General features: G+C 39.9%; 1 protein-coding gene across 3 annotated transcripts in view; it reads left to right on the plus strand.

Annotated features, from left to right (window-relative positions):
• Window positions 1–17,479, plus strand: part of ST7 (suppression of tumorigenicity 7) — a 142,003-nt gene that overhangs the window by 71,125 nt on the left and 53,399 nt on the right. For all 3 annotated transcript variants that reach the window (XR_010080286.1, XM_063396720.1, XM_063396721.1), the window contains exons 2-3: window positions 3,278–3,360; window positions 12,286–12,445. Coding sequence is in view for 2 of the 3 variants with exons in the window: in XM_063396720.1 (XP_063252790.1) it covers window positions 3,278–3,360; window positions 12,286–12,445 (243 nt within the window). In the remaining variant the exon portion in view is untranslated. The remainder of the gene's footprint in view (window positions 1–3,277; window positions 3,361–12,285; window positions 12,446–17,479) is intronic.

Raw genomic sequence — 17,479 nt, forward strand, 5'->3', positions numbered from 1 at the left:
TCTTTATTCTGCAGTCATCCGCTATTGTCTTCTGCTCACATTTCTCCTACATCTCTCTCTGCTCCTCAATCCTGCTACATCATCAAATGGAAATGCAGATGGAAATAGTGCTATCCAAATTTAGGCAGATGGATAGGTAGCATTATCTAATGGCTCTAGTTTACTGCAACACATTCAGGAACCCTGATTCCACTAGGGGATAGAGGTGTTGGATATGATAGTGATTTCTTCAGTGTCAGAATGCTGACTGTAAAGAAATACTCCCTTTTAGATAATGATATATATAAATCACAATGCAAAAGTGGATTGATTTTTACTCTTGAGGTTAAATATTATGAGAACTAGGCCTTAATGTAGTTTCCACTGAAACAATGATTGAATTCTCATTGACTTGAGAATAAAAATAGTCAGACCACACGCGCTTTGTTTTACTGTTTTGGAGATATGTTTCTTATTAGAAAGTATTTCCTTTTGTTAATAATATTTATGGAGACAAAGGAACTGGGAGAGTAGCTAATAATTGGCTAAACATGATACTTTTCATAATGAAGTAGAACATTCTTACTTTTAATGAGAGGGGAAGAGAATGGCCAGAGGTTTAGAGAGCTACAGTCCAGATACACAGCTCTGGTCGTTGAGTGCACATGTATCAAATCTGCTGAGTTATTTCAGTTATCTGGGAGTCTGGCCCATAAAATCCAAAAGCATCCAGCATGATATCTGTTCACCTTGTGAGTTCCTGTGACTAAGCTGTAAATGTGAAGAATTGCAGCAGCCTGTAGTAAGGAGGATAAAGGAGCACCAGTATATGTGCAGGCAAAGAAGAAAGCAGTAATACTTGTCAAAATTATAGATAAATAAAATCCAATCTCCATTTACATCTTAGAGTTTATCTATAAACCAGCATATATTGCTTGTAAAAGAGTGATGACAGAGGAAAACTAATAGCATTTCCTATGAGCATTATTTGATCTACACCACTGATGAGCTCCATAGAGCTAATTTATTGAGAGGGCTCTCCAAGTGGGGATGTATTTCCCAAAACAATTTTTATGGATGGAAGTCAGTAATAATATTTGAAGCAAATATACTATATCCTTATTCAGTGGATATGCTCATGTGGAATCTTCACAGTAGACTTAGATGGCTCACAGCTTCAGAAATCAAGTTACCTCCAGGGTAACGGGAAATTTTAATAGAAAAAATTCCAGTATTCCATAAGCTGTGGTGGGAGAGTGGAAGAGAAAGCATATCTGTAGTCTCTTGCTGCCTGGCTTTTTATGTTAATGTTGGCACCACAGTAGCACTACGTTACAAGGCTTCTATATCCCATCATAGCATATTCTCTCTCAGGCATATCCTGACCTGAGCAAAGGAAGTAGTTTCACTGGCAGTCTGAAATTTCCTCAGTGACATACTTTGAGTATGTCTCTGGCTTACATCTGCATTCCAAAATCAGGAATGTTTCTTCTAAAAGACTTGGGGTAGTTGGTGAAGACAAAGCTATTTCAGTCTCTCCATTCCTCTTTCTACTTAGTAGGTGCTGTGGCTGAAGAAAGCAGGGACTGCTATTTCAAAGTCTGCTTTTATTGGACAGGAAAGGAAAGGACAGGAAAGGAAGGAAAAAGGAGGAAGGATTGAGACAGTGTAGCTGTCTTGCACACAGCAGTTCTGAGGATGCGATGTTGATTTACGCTTGCTGAGAATCTGGCATCCAAGGCATTTGGGAAGGAAAATGTAAAATGGCATTTAAAACCACCAGATTTATTCTTTACTATATCAGCTTAATTCCACTCCAGTGGACTAGGAAAGGACAGTTCCATTTTATCACTTTATGACTTCTTCATGAAAAAAACCAACAAAGAAATAAGCAGCCAAAACCTGAACAAAGGAGCTGAACTGCAGGGTTTTAATCTCTTTTACTGATGCATTTCTGGAAAACAATTTTTTTTTTTTTACTGGTCATGGAAAGTGAATCATATGTTTGATGGTTTGCATTCTGCTGTTGTTGTCTCCTCTTCATTTTTCGAGTTCATATTATTTAATTTTTGCTGGATGTTATTTCTAAAGAGAACAGAATGAGCTGAGGGCCTCACACCTACATATCCAGGTCTTTTATCAGTGTTTTTTAATGACTAGTACTCTGCTACAAGCCTTTTAGATTTACCTGCTAAACTATTGTCAGTTCCCTCCCAGTCCTGGATACATGTATTTGTACAAATATATATATATGTGTATATACATAAATGTATATGTGTATGAGAAATTCTTTGGCACTGGTTGAGACCAGTAGGGTTGTTTACAGAGGATATTCTAACCCTTTTTGTGCTTTAACAGGGAATGTTTTCATTTGTGGAAGAGGGAAATGATAGAAAGTTGCATTTTCTTTAAACATCTAGAATTTAGTAGAAGTCCAGTTCTCTTTGGTAGCTTCTGTAGAGTCATCAAAAACCTAGGATATTTTATTCTCTTAAGGCCATTGGGATTTTCTGTGGGGGATGAGCATGACTACCTGGTGATTTTCTTAGCAGCTTTCAAGATGGGATATGACTAGAAAAGCCCTTTGGATTTCCATATCCAAACAGATAGAATTGCTCATCCGACTTCACTTTTGCCCTAGGTTTCAGATAACCTGGATAACTATCATGATTTTCACTCCTTACTAACAGAAAGCTAGTTAGATCTTTTTCTAATCACTTATTCACTGTTGTTATACTGAGTGGTTCACCAACTTTGGAGCGGTAGAATGAGTTAGGAAAATGCCATTATCTTCTACTTTGTGAAGAATCAAGGTGGTGAGAAGTAAAAAGCTTAAAAAAACTTCATCAAGAAAGACCTACAGAATGTTGAGCCAATTTTGAATGCAGGACATTGAGATAGACTTCCAAGATTTCTAACTGCAATGGAGTAGCAAAGGCATATAATAAAATGTTCTCCCTATATCATGGGGAATCCTAAATTCTATGTCAGCGGAACACTGACTGAAATAGGAAAGTCCCAGATATGTGTGCAACCGTTTTCCAATGCCAAGTGATTGATTTTGTTGTGAAAACAAAATTCTGCATGTGGTAGTCTAATGCTCTGCTTTATTGCATGTTAGGCAGATGGAACAGGATGTTATTTTAACTGTCTTTTTTATCAAAGCTAAGGTAATAACTTACAGTTGGTAGTAATAACAATAACTAACAGGTAATAACTTGCAGTTGGGAGGAGGAAGGGACATGTGGAGAGCATGTCCTGCTCTTGTACTCATGGTGTCCTCTCTTTTCTTTTTCAGTGAGTATGTTTTTGAACACATTAACCCCCAAGTTCTATGTTGCCCTGACGGGCACATCCTCATTAATCTCGGGACTTATTTTGGTAAGTATTACATCTATTAAGATCATTTTAGAATTTGATTTTGATATCCAGAATTGCATTTTGGGCTTAATGCAGATAAATAGGTATCTTTTTTTCTTCTGTAAACTTACAGTTCTGCAGCACATAAAATTGGTCTTTATTTGTATGTCTCTTCTGTGGGAGTGAAAAAGAAAAAAAAAGATATTTCAGTGCTGTATCTTAGAAGAAAAAAGTCTTGAAGAACAGTGTGACTCACTAACAATCCTACAGTAGTTCTTAATGAATATTTATACATTAAGTGCTTTCCTTGACCAATCCTACAGAAATGAAAAAGGCCAATAAAAGGAAGAGGAGGAAGGGTACCAACTATCTCAGCTTAGCGTGGTCCTTTCAGAAAGATACAGCAGGACTTACTAGAGAAACACCAGTTCCGGTGCCAGGATTCCAAGGGATAATTATTTCAGATCTTCACTACTAGAATCTTTCCAGTACATATCTGCCTTTTTGCTTAAATGTCTGTATTTTTAAACCATTTTAAAAATCCTCCTTCCATATGTAATTCTTAAGGCCTTCTTTATGCAAATTGATGCAGTAGAGTGAATCATAATCCTATCACAATGCAGGAGTCTAAAGCAGAGTATTTGCTCTGAATTTTATTAAATATCTTCATAGAAACAAATGGAGATTAAAAATCTAAGGATTAACAGGGTGTACATATATATTATTGTATGTGTTCTGTTCCTGTTTCCTCAGTGCTGAGAGTTGGCTTATTGCTTACACAGATGAGTAGTAGAGCATTACACAGAACAGAACAGAATGATCATCTAGTGCAGCTGCCCGATGACTGCAGGGCTGACCAAAAGTTAAAACATGTTATTGAGGGCATTCTGCAAATGCCTCTTAAGCACTGACAGGGTTAGGGCATCCACCACCTCTCAAGGAATCCTGTTCCAGTGTTTGACCATTTCCTCAGTAATTATATTCTTCCTGATGTCCAGTCTGATCCTCCCCTGTCACAGCTTTGAACCATTCCCATGTGATCTGTCTCGAGATAGCCAGAAGAAGAGATCAGCCCCTCCCTCTGCACTTCCTCTCCTCAGGGAATGGTTGCCTTTGTTTTAGTCTTGTTCATTCGAGTTGTACGCTTTTAAAATCTGCTGGATACAAGCTGTAGACTCTCCCTCATCACACCAAACTGGGCATGTAACTGGGACGAGACCAAGTGTAAGCTATTGTAGTGATGAGTGAAAAGAGGAGAGAAAGAGAAACATGGCTAGAGGCTGGTTCACATCACCTTAGATCTATGAATCTCAGAGAAGCCTGAAAGAAGCTAGGATCCTAACTGAACACTATCAGTTTGGCTTGTGAAATCTGCACCACTCACTTCCACATTGCCTGTAGCTGATGTAGATAAACAGATGGCATCCTTGACTACCTAATTCCTGTGAGACTCTCATCACTTAGATGATTTCAAGTATACAGCAGCAGGTGCACTGCTGCTGTGCCTTGCTCTGAGTTTCCTCATAGCAGAAGGCAATTAACTAATGTCTGCACCATGGGCATTCATCAGTCTTGTAGGGATTGAGCCCCAAAGCACACGACAGAGCTCTGGAGAGATCAACAGAACTTTCAGAATATGAGCAGGAGCCAGACCTGTAAGACTCAGTTCAGCACAACTCGCTCAAATGCACAGCAGGAAAATAATGTTGCATTCAGCACTGTCACTCAGGAAGAAGGAAATACTGGGCCCCACCACCAAGATGAGAAGGATTGAGAGAAATAACATGGGTTTCACAGAAACAGATCCATATTTGTTGCTAGAGGGCGAAGACAGCAGGGAGAGGTGGCAAGAAAAACACATTTTATTTTTTGCCCTATTGAATTACATTACAGAATCAAACAGGAATAAAAACTTTGAAGAGTGACTAATTTATGTGGAACTAAATTCATCACTACGAATGCAGGTACATTTTATACTGTAGTCATGAAGGCAATTTCTGAAGAATGAGCTCAGCAGGTGACTTGTGAGCAAAAAATTTCTTAGGGATCTACTGTGATGGTAAGGATAAGAATGAAGTGGCAAGACGTACTCAAGACTATGATATGGAGAAGGGGCAAAAAGACACCAAGAGAAACCTTTCATGAAGAAATCAGATTGACCCTTAATCAAAAGAAATCCCTTAGTACTGTATGAGAAAGTCCATTATGAACAAGTTGAAGAAACAGTGAGGTGATGGAAGTGTAGACACAGAAATCAGACTGAAAGCCTTCTTTTTCTTTTTTTTTTTTTTTTTCTTTTTTTTTTTTTTTAAATCTTCACTACTTCTATCAGTTTTTGTTTGCTGTTTATATGGCATCTTCCTAAATGTGAAAAAGGTATATAGGCCAGACAGGTAACAGCCAGGAACCCTAGATTGTAAGGACCAGTGTCTATGCTGAGAGGAACATGTTTTCTGTAAATTTGATAATGGAAAAAGAACTAAGCAGATGTGGTCATGGAAAGAAGAAAGTGCAAGTTGAACAGATCATGCATCAGAAAAGACAGCTGATTAAGTTTTAGTGGGGTAGTGCTAGCCTGTCATTAGCCCAAGTATTCTTCAGATTAATTATTTCTTAATCTTGCTGTTTACTAGTGACCCAGTTTTACGTGCTGTTTACCACGACCAGTAACATGATGAATTGCCCACATTGCCACACACATCAGACTACACAGCATCATCAGTTCTAAAGGATTCCTAGTCCTGTTACTAGTATAAAGTGAAGTTCTGTTACAAAATAAACATTCTCTTGTCAAATCTGCATCACTGGGGTACTTTTTAGACTAGATGTACTATTATTGCTTGAAATTTTCCACCATATGGGCTGGCAGATTTCTTTCCATTATCAGTTGGCTGCAGTTCTTAATCAGAAGGAGAAATCACAGCACCACAGGTTATGAAATAATGGAAAATTCCACCATTTCATAAGTGTGGTAACTGATGAGAAAGTGATTGCTTTTCCTAACCCATGTTTGAGTCATGAAACAATGACTGCAAAGTTCAGCTTTGGTCAGTTGAATACATTACTCCTTCGCAAAACACTACATTCCTGGATTATTTTGTTTCTTATTTGTTCTAATTCTTTGGTAAAATTCTGACCTTGCTAAAGGCACTGTGACTGAATTGAAAGACGGATTTCAGACCTTTTTTCTTATAGGTCAGAACTGTACAGAAAACACTTTCCTATCTCAAGCATTTTCCTTAACAATTACTTGACTACAGCACATAGTTAAAAATTAACAATTTAGCATATATTCTCTTCATCTATGCACTGTTGTAGGCATTAAAAATAAGAACAAGATTTAGTCCACAGTTCCACTAGAAATACTGTATTGGAAACTTGGTTCCACCACAGTTACTTTTAATCCAGTAAAATACAGTGTGCTGTCTCACAGAACACAATGAGCTGCATTGTATTCCATGTCTGGGAGGCCAAGGTTTTCCACAGGTAGGGTAATAAAACTGTCACAAAACACACCTGACATCCAGTAAGTGCTGTGAACTAGAACTATGTAAATGCCACTGAGATTTCTAAATAAAGCCACATATTTAACATAGAGTTATCACCAAAGTTGCTCAGCAAGCATGTGAGGCACTTGCACTGCTAACTGATAGTTCTAACAAAGCACAGATAGAAAATGAACCTCAGACTTAAATCTCCACCAAGAAATCCTTGTTACTCTACTTCCGAGCTTGGGACAGTACTAAGTGTCTTCTCCTACACAACGAAAAACATTCTGCAATGAACAAATACCAGGCCTTTCAGATGTAAGAATTAGAAAGCCAGCCTCCAGGGGCAGAGCATGAGTCTGCACACTGCCTAGCACTGAGCAGCTAGGCTGTTTGCTGCTACCCAAGCATGCAGCGTACTGCCAGAGTCACAGCCTTTGGTAGCCAGTCGTACCAGTATAGGAAGTCTGAGAGGACCTGAGTGACACAGAGAGACTTGTCTTATTTTCTGTAGATGCTAACTGATCTTCTGCTTGTTTCACTACCTTTGTGTAGTCTGCTGTGGAGGGGCAGAAGGGTGACTGAGTTCTAGGTCACAGATTCTCTGAAAGTCTGACAGCTGTGCAGAAACAATCTTCAAGGGCTGAAAAGCAATGCACGGTAACCTTTCAAAGTGTCTGCTCTGCTCAGAGAAGGCTCATAGGTCAGGAAGGGCAGAATCATTGTAGGGAGTTCCTAAGAAGCTGGGAACCCTTGCCAAGGAGCAGATGAGAGAAGAAGGATCTATTGGGAGGCAGGCTGTAACCCAGTCCAGAGACAAGAAAATAGTATTGTAACTAGGTGGGGTCTACACAGTGTTGAGAGAAATAATACACTTAATCCAGACAATATATTATTTTCTTTTGCATTTTTGTATTTCCAGAGGTGGATGAAGTAAATGGCTATTTATTTTGAATATGCTGTCCACTAGCACTTCATATATGTTCTCCTGCTGACTCTTTGAGATAAGAGAAACGGGGGTTCAGTAACCAGGAGCAGAGTCTAAGAGGATGCTGAGGGGCGTATTCAATCCAGAAGGAATGGGGGTGCTTATCCTTCAAAGCTGTCATTAAGGACACTCAGCATAGTCAGAGGCAGGCTGTTTCCTGGATCCAAGATGGGCAGGCCTGGAGGATCTCCTGGAGTCACTGGCCACCCCTAACAGCTAAATAAAACAGACCAGCAGCTTGCTTTGTTGGAAGGCAAGTAGCACTGTATAGTCACACTCATATGGATAAACACTCTTGCCTTCCAAAACATGGATGAGCTTTTCCATACTGTCTACTGAAAGCAGCCACTGGGCTGTAATACACGTTGAACATTTGCAGTCATTGCCTGGGAGAGTTGACACTCTAGCAAACAAACAGCATGGATTACTTGAGCCATACCTGAGCTGTGGTCCCTTTTATTTATAAAATAGGCCTAATCATGAATGAAGTCTTCCTATCACTATGCTGTTCCTCCAGAGACTAAGCTTCCTTTAAATCCATTAGATTGGTTGAAGAGTACTCCAGATCTACCCCTCTGAGACCTGAAAGTCTCATTACAAGGCTGAAAGAGAAATCTGAGCTGTGGAAGGAAGTTCCTGGCAAATGAAATCCTTTACTGCTTCTGTTGAAGACTCCATACACATACACTAGGAGGGAATGAAGGAGTGTTTGCTCTAAGACAGGATGCCTGTCTCACATATGAGAAACAGAAAAGCACAGTTCAAATCATTGATAGATACTGCTCCTTGGTCCGGTGAGAACCACCACCAAAACCATCCCTTGTGAACTGATGCATATGTAATGGAATATCTGTTCTGAAAAACTGCAGGAAGATCAGATCTGATAGCCAAATGATGCAGAATAGATTAGTTGCTACAGAGATAAATAAAATTATCTGGGATTGTTTGTATGTGAGAGCAGAGATAAGAAAGAGGATGACTATAACATTTTTATTGCACAAGGGAAGGGAAGTATATTAAGAAGACAACAATTCCAAATCAAATACTCTTACATTAAGCAATACCTACACCAGATTAAAAAATAAAAATTCTTATTTCTTAAAGCTGGAAGTTTCCAGAACAGGGTTTTAACTTGGCCCTTGTGGACATTATGGTCCCAAAAATCCCTCAAGGGTTTGGAGATGTTTGACTCTTTTCCAATTAGAAAGCACAGGCACCAACTAGAAAAACCCTCAAGTTTGCCACTGCTGTGAAGGAGAGATCTTTGGAAATGAGCTCCCCTCCCACTGAGGGAAGAAATGAGGTGGCTTTTTCTTTCAGAAGTGGTGCAGAAATTACCTTTCTGATTAACTTCCTCTCTATTTCAGATCTCTGTCAATGGGTAATTAATCTTTATAGTAATTTATTCTATCAGATGATCTCTCATCTGCTGAACTGTCAAGATTGTTGACTTCACATGGCTTTCAAACTGGATGATGCAGTTAGAAGTCACATTTGATTTATAGAAATCAGGTTTCAAACCAGATGACACTGAGAAAGATACAAAAATTCTCTAAAGAGAATTTATTGGTCTGATTTAAGCACCAAATTACAGATTATCTCCTTATACATGCTGAACAAATCACTCCAAGCAAAGGCTCATGATGATGATGACAATGATTTATGGCTTTAATTTCTAAGAGACTCTGTGGATTAAGGTCTGGCTGATGTTCTCTGGCACTGGATTCGTTCAACATATCAAGTATTTTTCAAAGGTGCCCTAAACAATTTATGAGCTTTAATGCCATTTTTTAAAATAATTAATGTATCTGTAAGTCTAAGGAGGCAGACATACAGCTGTGTCACGTTTGAGCAAGTTTCTGTCACTCAGCTGAACTGTAGCAGAGAAAACATTTATATATATATGTACATTCTTTATAATTGTCCCCTCAGTTTCATTGAAATTCAGTGTGACGGCTTTCCAGCTGGTATACATTTGTGCAGGACAAGTGGGCTCAAGTGGGCTTTTGTGCTGCTCCCTCTCTCTCTGGGTTTTACTGACCTCATCTAAAAGCTGATCATGATTGAAATAATGAGCAAGAATTTATTAGCAGATTTTGCACAACCTTTTTTTTTTCCTCTCTTAGAGAAAGTACAAAGCTTGTTAGATACGGTCTGAGTTTTGCACGGCCAGTCTGGCAGCTGTACTCGAGTCCCTGACTTACACTACAGTGAAATTCTTACTGAGTGTCCCTTGCCTCCGTGCAAGACTAAAATCTTTCATTCCTAATGCCCTCTCCCTCTGAGACTTTGGACAGGTAGAACTGTGGCTTTTGTGCCCTGATTTGTTCCAAGGTTTTCAAAGACAGAACAGAAACAGATGTTCACAGCAGATCTGTGACTGTATCTTATGGCATAGCCTTTCTCTTATGGTCAGCCACATGCTCATGATGCTCTCTTAAATCATGAACTTAACCCCTTTAAAAAGTGTGGCGTGCCTAAGAGCATGAGAACAGCTAAAACCAAACTGTGCCAGCTCCCTGTCCACCATCTCCAGCATGCAGAGGCAGTGATGCATGCCAGGGGAAGCCTATGTGAAACAAGTATTCAGTGACACTGCATCAGCATTCTGTCCTTGGCACTTGGCATTCCCACCTGGGTGCTGCTGCAGGCACATACCAGTGGAACCAGAACAGTGGCAGATGCACCTCAGAGTCTGTGTAAGGAGGAACTGTCCAGGTTGTGTGGGTTTTTAGTGACTTGGGTGGGAAAGAGTTCACAAAGATCTGAATATATCAATGCTCTGGCTTCCCTGTGACCATCTGTTTATCTTCCCAAATGCTATGTGTTCACATAGTCCTTCTGTCTTCTCCCCATCAGACTGCTCCATTCTTTCTTGTTGATGTCTCTCAGAAATGCCATTAGATTCTTTTGGGGAGTGATCTCCAGAGCTGCCACACAATCTTGTATGAACTTGTCTTAAGCAGGCACCAGCCTCATTTCCCTTTCACTCCTGTGCAGATAGACTCCTTCCATATGGATTCTCTACATGGGAGCATCTTTTGGAGAGGAATATTTTCCTTCTATGTCAGAAAATTTATTTCCCTCATTCTTAAACGGGGTGGGGTAAAAAGTATGTCTTGTCTACAGACAATCCAGTCTCATGGAGACAGAAGTAATTTCAACTATATAAAGAGGTTAAGAGAACTTAAAAACTATTGAAGGAGGAAGTGTATGAAGCCTGGCCTGAACTTTTCTGGTGCAGGCAGACCCTGGAGAGGCCTTGCAGAGCCTGCTGTCTATTGACTGACCCACCAAAACCTGCCCAACAGCACACTGAAGGTGACTGAGATGGGAACACAATCCTTTCCCTTACTGTTGATTGTGCCTGGTAGGAAGAGATTTTATCAAAGCTTTCAGCAGTGGTGTAACACATGGAGATACTGAGGAAAATGCGAAGGGCAGAGGCTGTTCGTTCCAAATTTTTAGTGCAATCAGTATTACAAAAGTCCTGCCAAATTTCTCAAAACTTCTTCAATTTGCTTTTGGTATGTAGATGTTTGGGTGACAATTCAAGTGCAACTTATCCATTCATTATAAGCATGTGTTTCTTTACAGTTTTTACCGTCTAAACCTTTTCCATATTTATATGAAATAGTCTTCATTTCCAGGTTTATGTGGTTTTCTGGAATATGTGTATTCTTACTAATACATTTTTTGGTGAAAATACCACAGATAAATGTTGATGGGTATAATTTCAATTTCAAGGTGTTCTCTTAGGCTGTGAAGTTATTTTACAAGTAGAGCTCTGTAAATAATATTATTTTTTCTGATTTGCTAGCTCAACCAAATGCCTGAAAATAAAATTAATTCAGAGTCAGCCCAAGTCAGCCAAACAAAATAAAACACAGTTCAGCCAGGGGGAAAAATCCTAAAAGGAACAGGATTCATCTCCCTGGAGTTTGTTTGGCATTTTTAACATTTTCTTAAAAATTAAATTCAGTGAGTGTCTTTGGAAGCATTTGCTAGGGAAACAAGCAGATCTGCTTTTCGTCCCATTCCCCGGACTGCAGAGGGAGCTGAGGCAAGGCCAGGCGGGTTCACCCCTGACTGCAGAGTCCTATCGGCCTGGCTGATACCGGGCCGCGTGGGGGATTGCGGGGCCGAGGGTGGTCTAAAGTCCATTTAAAGAGAGAGGCCTAGCAGCTGAAATAATTTGAGGTTATTTGGGTTTTTTAACAAATTAAAAATTACGTTGACAAGATTGGACCTTTTCCACCTAAACTGGGGTGACATTTAACATGTCCGTGTGCTCGGGCGGGCCTGACGCGGACAGGTGCCTCCCCCGGGCGGCGCGGGGAGGAGGCCGCGGCCCGCCGGGGCTGCGGCGCTGAGGGGCGGGGAGCGGGCGGGGAGCGGGCTGCGGGCAGGGCGGGGCGCGGGCGGCCCTGAGGGCCGTGAGGGGGCTGACGACGTGTGTGTGCCTTGCAGATCTTCGAGTGGTGGTACTTCCGCAAGTACGGCACCTCCTTCATCGAGCAGGTCTCGGTGAGCCACCTGCGCCCCCTGCTGGGCGGGGTGGACAACAGCGCGCCCAGCGCCGCCAGCGCCGCCGGCGGGGACGCGGACTCGAACCGCCAGAGCGTCTCAGGTGAGGGCACCGCGCCCGCCGCCGGCGTCCTGCTCCGCCTGGGGAAGGGCAGAGCCACCGCTTTAATTGCTGATTGCATCCTTCCCAATTCACGCGGCCTGTTTTCTTTAAGCTGAAAAACTATTAATGCATTTGTTTTCTGCTTTCGTTCTGGAAACCCTACCAAATTGCATGTGCCCTTCCTGCAGTATCCTTTGTCCAGCGGAGGGGCTGCAAAGGTGATTAAGGGGCTGGAGCATCTCTTAGGAGGAAAGGCTGAGGGAGCTGGGCCCGTTCAGCCTCGAGAAGAGACAACTGAAAGGGACCTCACCAATGTCTGTGTGGAGAGAGGCTGTCAAAGGGATGGAGCTCGGTGATGCCGAGCAATAGGACAAAAAGCAGGGGGCAGAAACTGCTGCACAGGAATATTCCTCATATTCCGCCTGAATATGAGGAAGAACTTTACTGTGCAGGTGACCATGCACTGGAACAGGCTGCCCAGAGAGGCTGCGGAGTCTCCCTCCCTGGAGGTCTTCTAGCACCATCGGAATGCAGTCCTGTGCTGAATGCTCTGGGATGACCCTGTTTGAGCAGGGAAAGTGGGTGAAGTGACCCACTGTAATCCCTTCCAACTCAACCAGTTGTCTGATTCTGTGACTCTACAGGCAGGTTGTAAGTAATACCAAAGTTGTTAAAAAAAACAATCAGACAAAGAAGTCAGAAATGTTCATCTGGTTTTGCATTACTTTTTGTTAGGTAATGTAAGTAGTATGTAGTAGTGTAAGTAATGTAAGTAGTAAACAACATTTGGATTTCACCTTAGTAAGTGAAAGGATGGTGACTTCTAACAGCTTTAAGGACTTGTTATGTTTCTGACTGCCACAGATTTATCTGTGACTTTGGGCAAGTCCTAACATGGTCAGGCTTTTTTAAAAGTCCCCCAGTTTTAGGAAGCATGATTTCAGGCGTTTGTGGCCTGATTTTTATAAGCTTCTAGGCATTCACAGCTCCTACAAGCTTGAGTGCAAGGAGTGAAGTGTCTGACCCTAAGTCATTCAAGCCTGAGGCACTCTGAGTCAGGTGCCTGGTTGCCTGGGCCATGGTTCCTCTGAGAGACAGGCCAGCCTGCCTGAAATGAATCAGTCCCCCAAGCACTGAAAGGACTGAAGGAACTGCAGCGGAATTTGTCTCCCTACTTGGGTGACTCAGCTGCCTGGGGAGAATGAATTGAAAACTTAGCCCATGAGTGATGAAAATGCTGATATGCTATTGCTTCTGGCTTGAGTGGGAGATACTAATAAAGTTAGGGCAGAAGCATCTGGATTTGTGTTCCTCATCTGTAAGAAGCTTATCTGTCTCTGTCCTAGCTTGGCTTACAAGCCATAATCTTAATATTGGAAATTAATTAGGGATGTGCCCCTAGAATCAACTAGAGTTTTATTAAATTTATTTCATCTGCAGGTTTTTAGAATATATCAGAATTTACAAGTGAAGAAAAGTGAGTGAAAAGAAAAAAAACTGATTTACGGAAAAGACATTGTTCTGCAGCTGAGCTGCCTATGTCTGTACCAGGCAAATTTTTATCCCTACTCCTCAGTGTGCATGAAAACAGGCAAACGAAAATTAGCTCTGAGCTTAAATGATAAAGGTGGCCTCACTAAACCTTTTTATTTACTGAGTAAGTCTATGTAAGGAAGCCTCCATATAGCACAGCAAATTCAGCTGTTGTCATCCTCATCTGAAGAGAGGCTGTGAATAGCAGCACTGCGTGGTCCAGGGTATTAGATTTGGTATTAGATTGAACTGGCAGAAGGCATGGGATGGCTTGGAAGCACCTGTGTGCACTCATCAGTGTGCTCAGTCACACTTCAGCACCTCTGAAATAACTCCTGTCATTTTAAAACAGAAGGCACAGCATTTTGACTATTGAGGTTCACACAAACACCTTGACTTTTCTGATGTAAAGAAACAGTCAAGGAGTGTGTGTGCTTTCCGTGCATTGACACTGGGCTGGGACTCTGGGTGTCTCTGGACAGTGTGTCTGTATGGACAGCCTGGTATTTGTGTCTTCAGAAAGGTATCAGTGCTCCAAATGTGATCATTGAAACAGTCTCTAGAAGATTAAAATAAAGACATAGTTATGTTACTGGTTTGTAATGTAACAGAAAAGGCAACCTTTTTGGTTTACCGTGCATTTACATTGGAATAGTTTTTTTGCTCTCCAACAAGATGGAGATGGCTTTTTCTCTTGCCTCACCATGTGTTCCTGTGTAGATGTTTGATGTAGAATGCTGCAGCTGATACCTTTGTCTTTCGAAAGGTAAGGAAAATGATGTACTGAGGCCATGGTGTTAGCAGATGCAAAGACAAAAGGAATAACCATGTTTGACTAAAATAACCCCAGGATGTGAAGGTGGTAATAAAAGGCCTTCTTTACCTCCCCTTTTTTGTTCCTCAGGTCAACCTTTCCCTGCTACAGTGCCAAAATTTTGCATACTTTGGATAAAACGTAACCACTTGAATTCAAATAAGATGAACAAAAGTGTCACTGAAATCACATAGTTGTTACCCAGTCTCATTGGTTGCAAACAGAGTAGGTCAACACATTGAATTACACCTCTGGAACTGAGGAGTCTGTTGTTGATTCAATATTTACAATGGTTTGAAAGTCATATTATGTAAAAGCTGTCAGAGTGAAGCTTGTCAAACAGCCATACCTTCTGGCTGCAAAACAGAGCACAGCTGAATGTCAGTCAAGCACTTCTGCTGAGTAAACCAGTGGAACTTTCTAATATTAGCTGCCTGCTGAAATAGGTATTTGAAAGATACACTTATCGAGATTTCTCCTGATAACTCCGAGGGTCCAGCCAGCGGAGAAATGGCTTAATAAAATAGCGAGACGGCTTCCCAGGATATGCTTTGTAAAATAAAGTTTTAATAACAGCAAAATAATAAACGTTACAAAATGAAAAGAGATAAGCCGAGCACAGTGTACCAAGCACAGTTACACAGGCTAAGGCACTCCCAAAAAGCCTCGTGTACTCTTATGCAGGCCCTTTAGTACTCGATGGTCTAGGTGGGCTTTTTTGGCTCTTGGCCCAATGAGAGGGACACTAGACTTTGAGGTGCACTTCTACAGTCCTATCACTGTGTCTGTGTTGGGACCAAGCCAATTACAGCGAGCAGGCCATAGAAAATTCTAGCTTCACTTCCTTATATGGAAACACCTGCTCGGGTACAGAAATGCACGACTACATCTCACCCTGTAAAATCATATTAAAAAAAGAAAAAAAAAAGAGAAATAGTTACTTTGAAAAAATTCTCACTTTTGTTCATAATTGTGATTGTGTCAATAACTTATTGTTATTTAACAATTTGGTTTATAGTTAAGCTGTAGTTTTATGGATTACAAAATTTTAAATTTGGTACTTTCTTTTTATTAGCCAATCTTTTAAATTTAATATTTAGTCTCAAATTACATATGAATTTTATTTTACTTTTTGTTTGGGGAGATTTTTTCTAGTGAACTATATTTTCTTTTTCTTTTGCATAAAGATTTGATAATAACTTTTAACATACAACAACGAACAATTTTGACATGACAATAATAACTTCAAAAATTTTAACAGTGCAACTTTTATAAAACTTAAGTTTCTGCTTCAAACGTATTTCAGTGTCTATAGTGCTGGGCTGTGTCAAAATGCAGAAGTCCTCTTGAAGCTACCATCCGGGGTCATCTAGTGTCTTTGGTGTGTTCTTCTTCAGGTGTGCTCTGCTGCTCTTTTATCTGCTGTAATTGCGGCTTCACATTCTTTGCAGGGATCTTTCTTAGAGTCTGTACTTGTGGAGACAAACAAAACCTCTCTCCCTGCCATAAAGGACAGGCTCTAAAATTTGTCTTGTTTTCAGAAATTTTATGAATATGAGAGATTAAAAAACATATATATAACTTTGTTCAACCTTTCTATAATAGAAAGCACTACGCCCTTTCCCATTTTTATCTTTTAAAGAGCATTTTTAGCTATTTGTGTACTTTTTAACAATAGATTGGCTTTTGAATGAATTAGTTATAATATGTGGTAAATTTGATATGTTGAAAAACTTCTGTAATTTTAAGAACTGGACATTTAGGAATGAGAAATGTTTACAAGAGATGTTTTAATTGGTTTTTTTTTTTTTTTTTTGGTCTTTTTCTCCTTTATGTGTTGAGGTAGAACATACTTTAAAAAGTGTGTGGTTTGACAAGTGAATTTGTTTGAATTGTTTAAATGGTTGATATTGCATGATACTTGTTTTTAATTTTGAGGGTTAACTTTTGCTGCTATTGATGGTGTAGTTAGTGTTTGGTAGTTTGGGCATGGTTGCACAATTGTCTTAATTTGACTTTGAGATATATGCGACACTTTTTACAAGAGCTGATGTATTTTGATGTATGGTTAAAAGTTTGCTGTTACCTTGCTATTTGCTATAAAACTTAGGAGTTTAGTGTTTGCTTTAACATGTGACACAATACAGTTGCTGTTGAGAAAAAAGGAAAAAGATTAGTATTTTAATGTGAATTTTACAATTGATTAGAACTTTTTCTTGAGAGGTCTCTGTTCCCTCTACCAAACTTGCAACATAAAAATTTGTAAACATAAAATATGAACTTTGAAAAACATGTAGACAGTTGTTCTTTTTTGGTTTTGAGATATAGTTTTTAGACTTTCTTAAAATCTTATTTTTATTTTTTGGTGTTAGGATTTTACTACATGGTTATGAGATTTTAGATTTTCTTGACTTATTTATAAAACGAATTGTTTTTAGAGGAGTATGAATTTTGAAAGGTTTTCAATTTAATTATAGAGATGAATTTAATAATTTTTTTTGTAACATTTATAAGGGCTATTTTTTAAAAACTTTTGAATTTTGAATTAACTATTTCAATTAAAGATACGAGCAAGCAAAATATTTTTGCAGAATCTTTTCCTGTAAAGGAAAAATTATTTAGGAATTCGCTTTTATAATTAGTTTGGAATATGAATTTTTTGGGCAAGTTATTACAATCTTCTTGCT

This window comes from Prinia subflava, chromosome 4 (assembly GCF_021018805.1).
Source record: "Prinia subflava isolate CZ2003 ecotype Zambia chromosome 4, Cam_Psub_1.2, whole genome shotgun sequence".
NCBI classification, from domain to species: domain Eukaryota; kingdom Metazoa; phylum Chordata; class Aves; order Passeriformes; family Cisticolidae; genus Prinia; species Prinia subflava.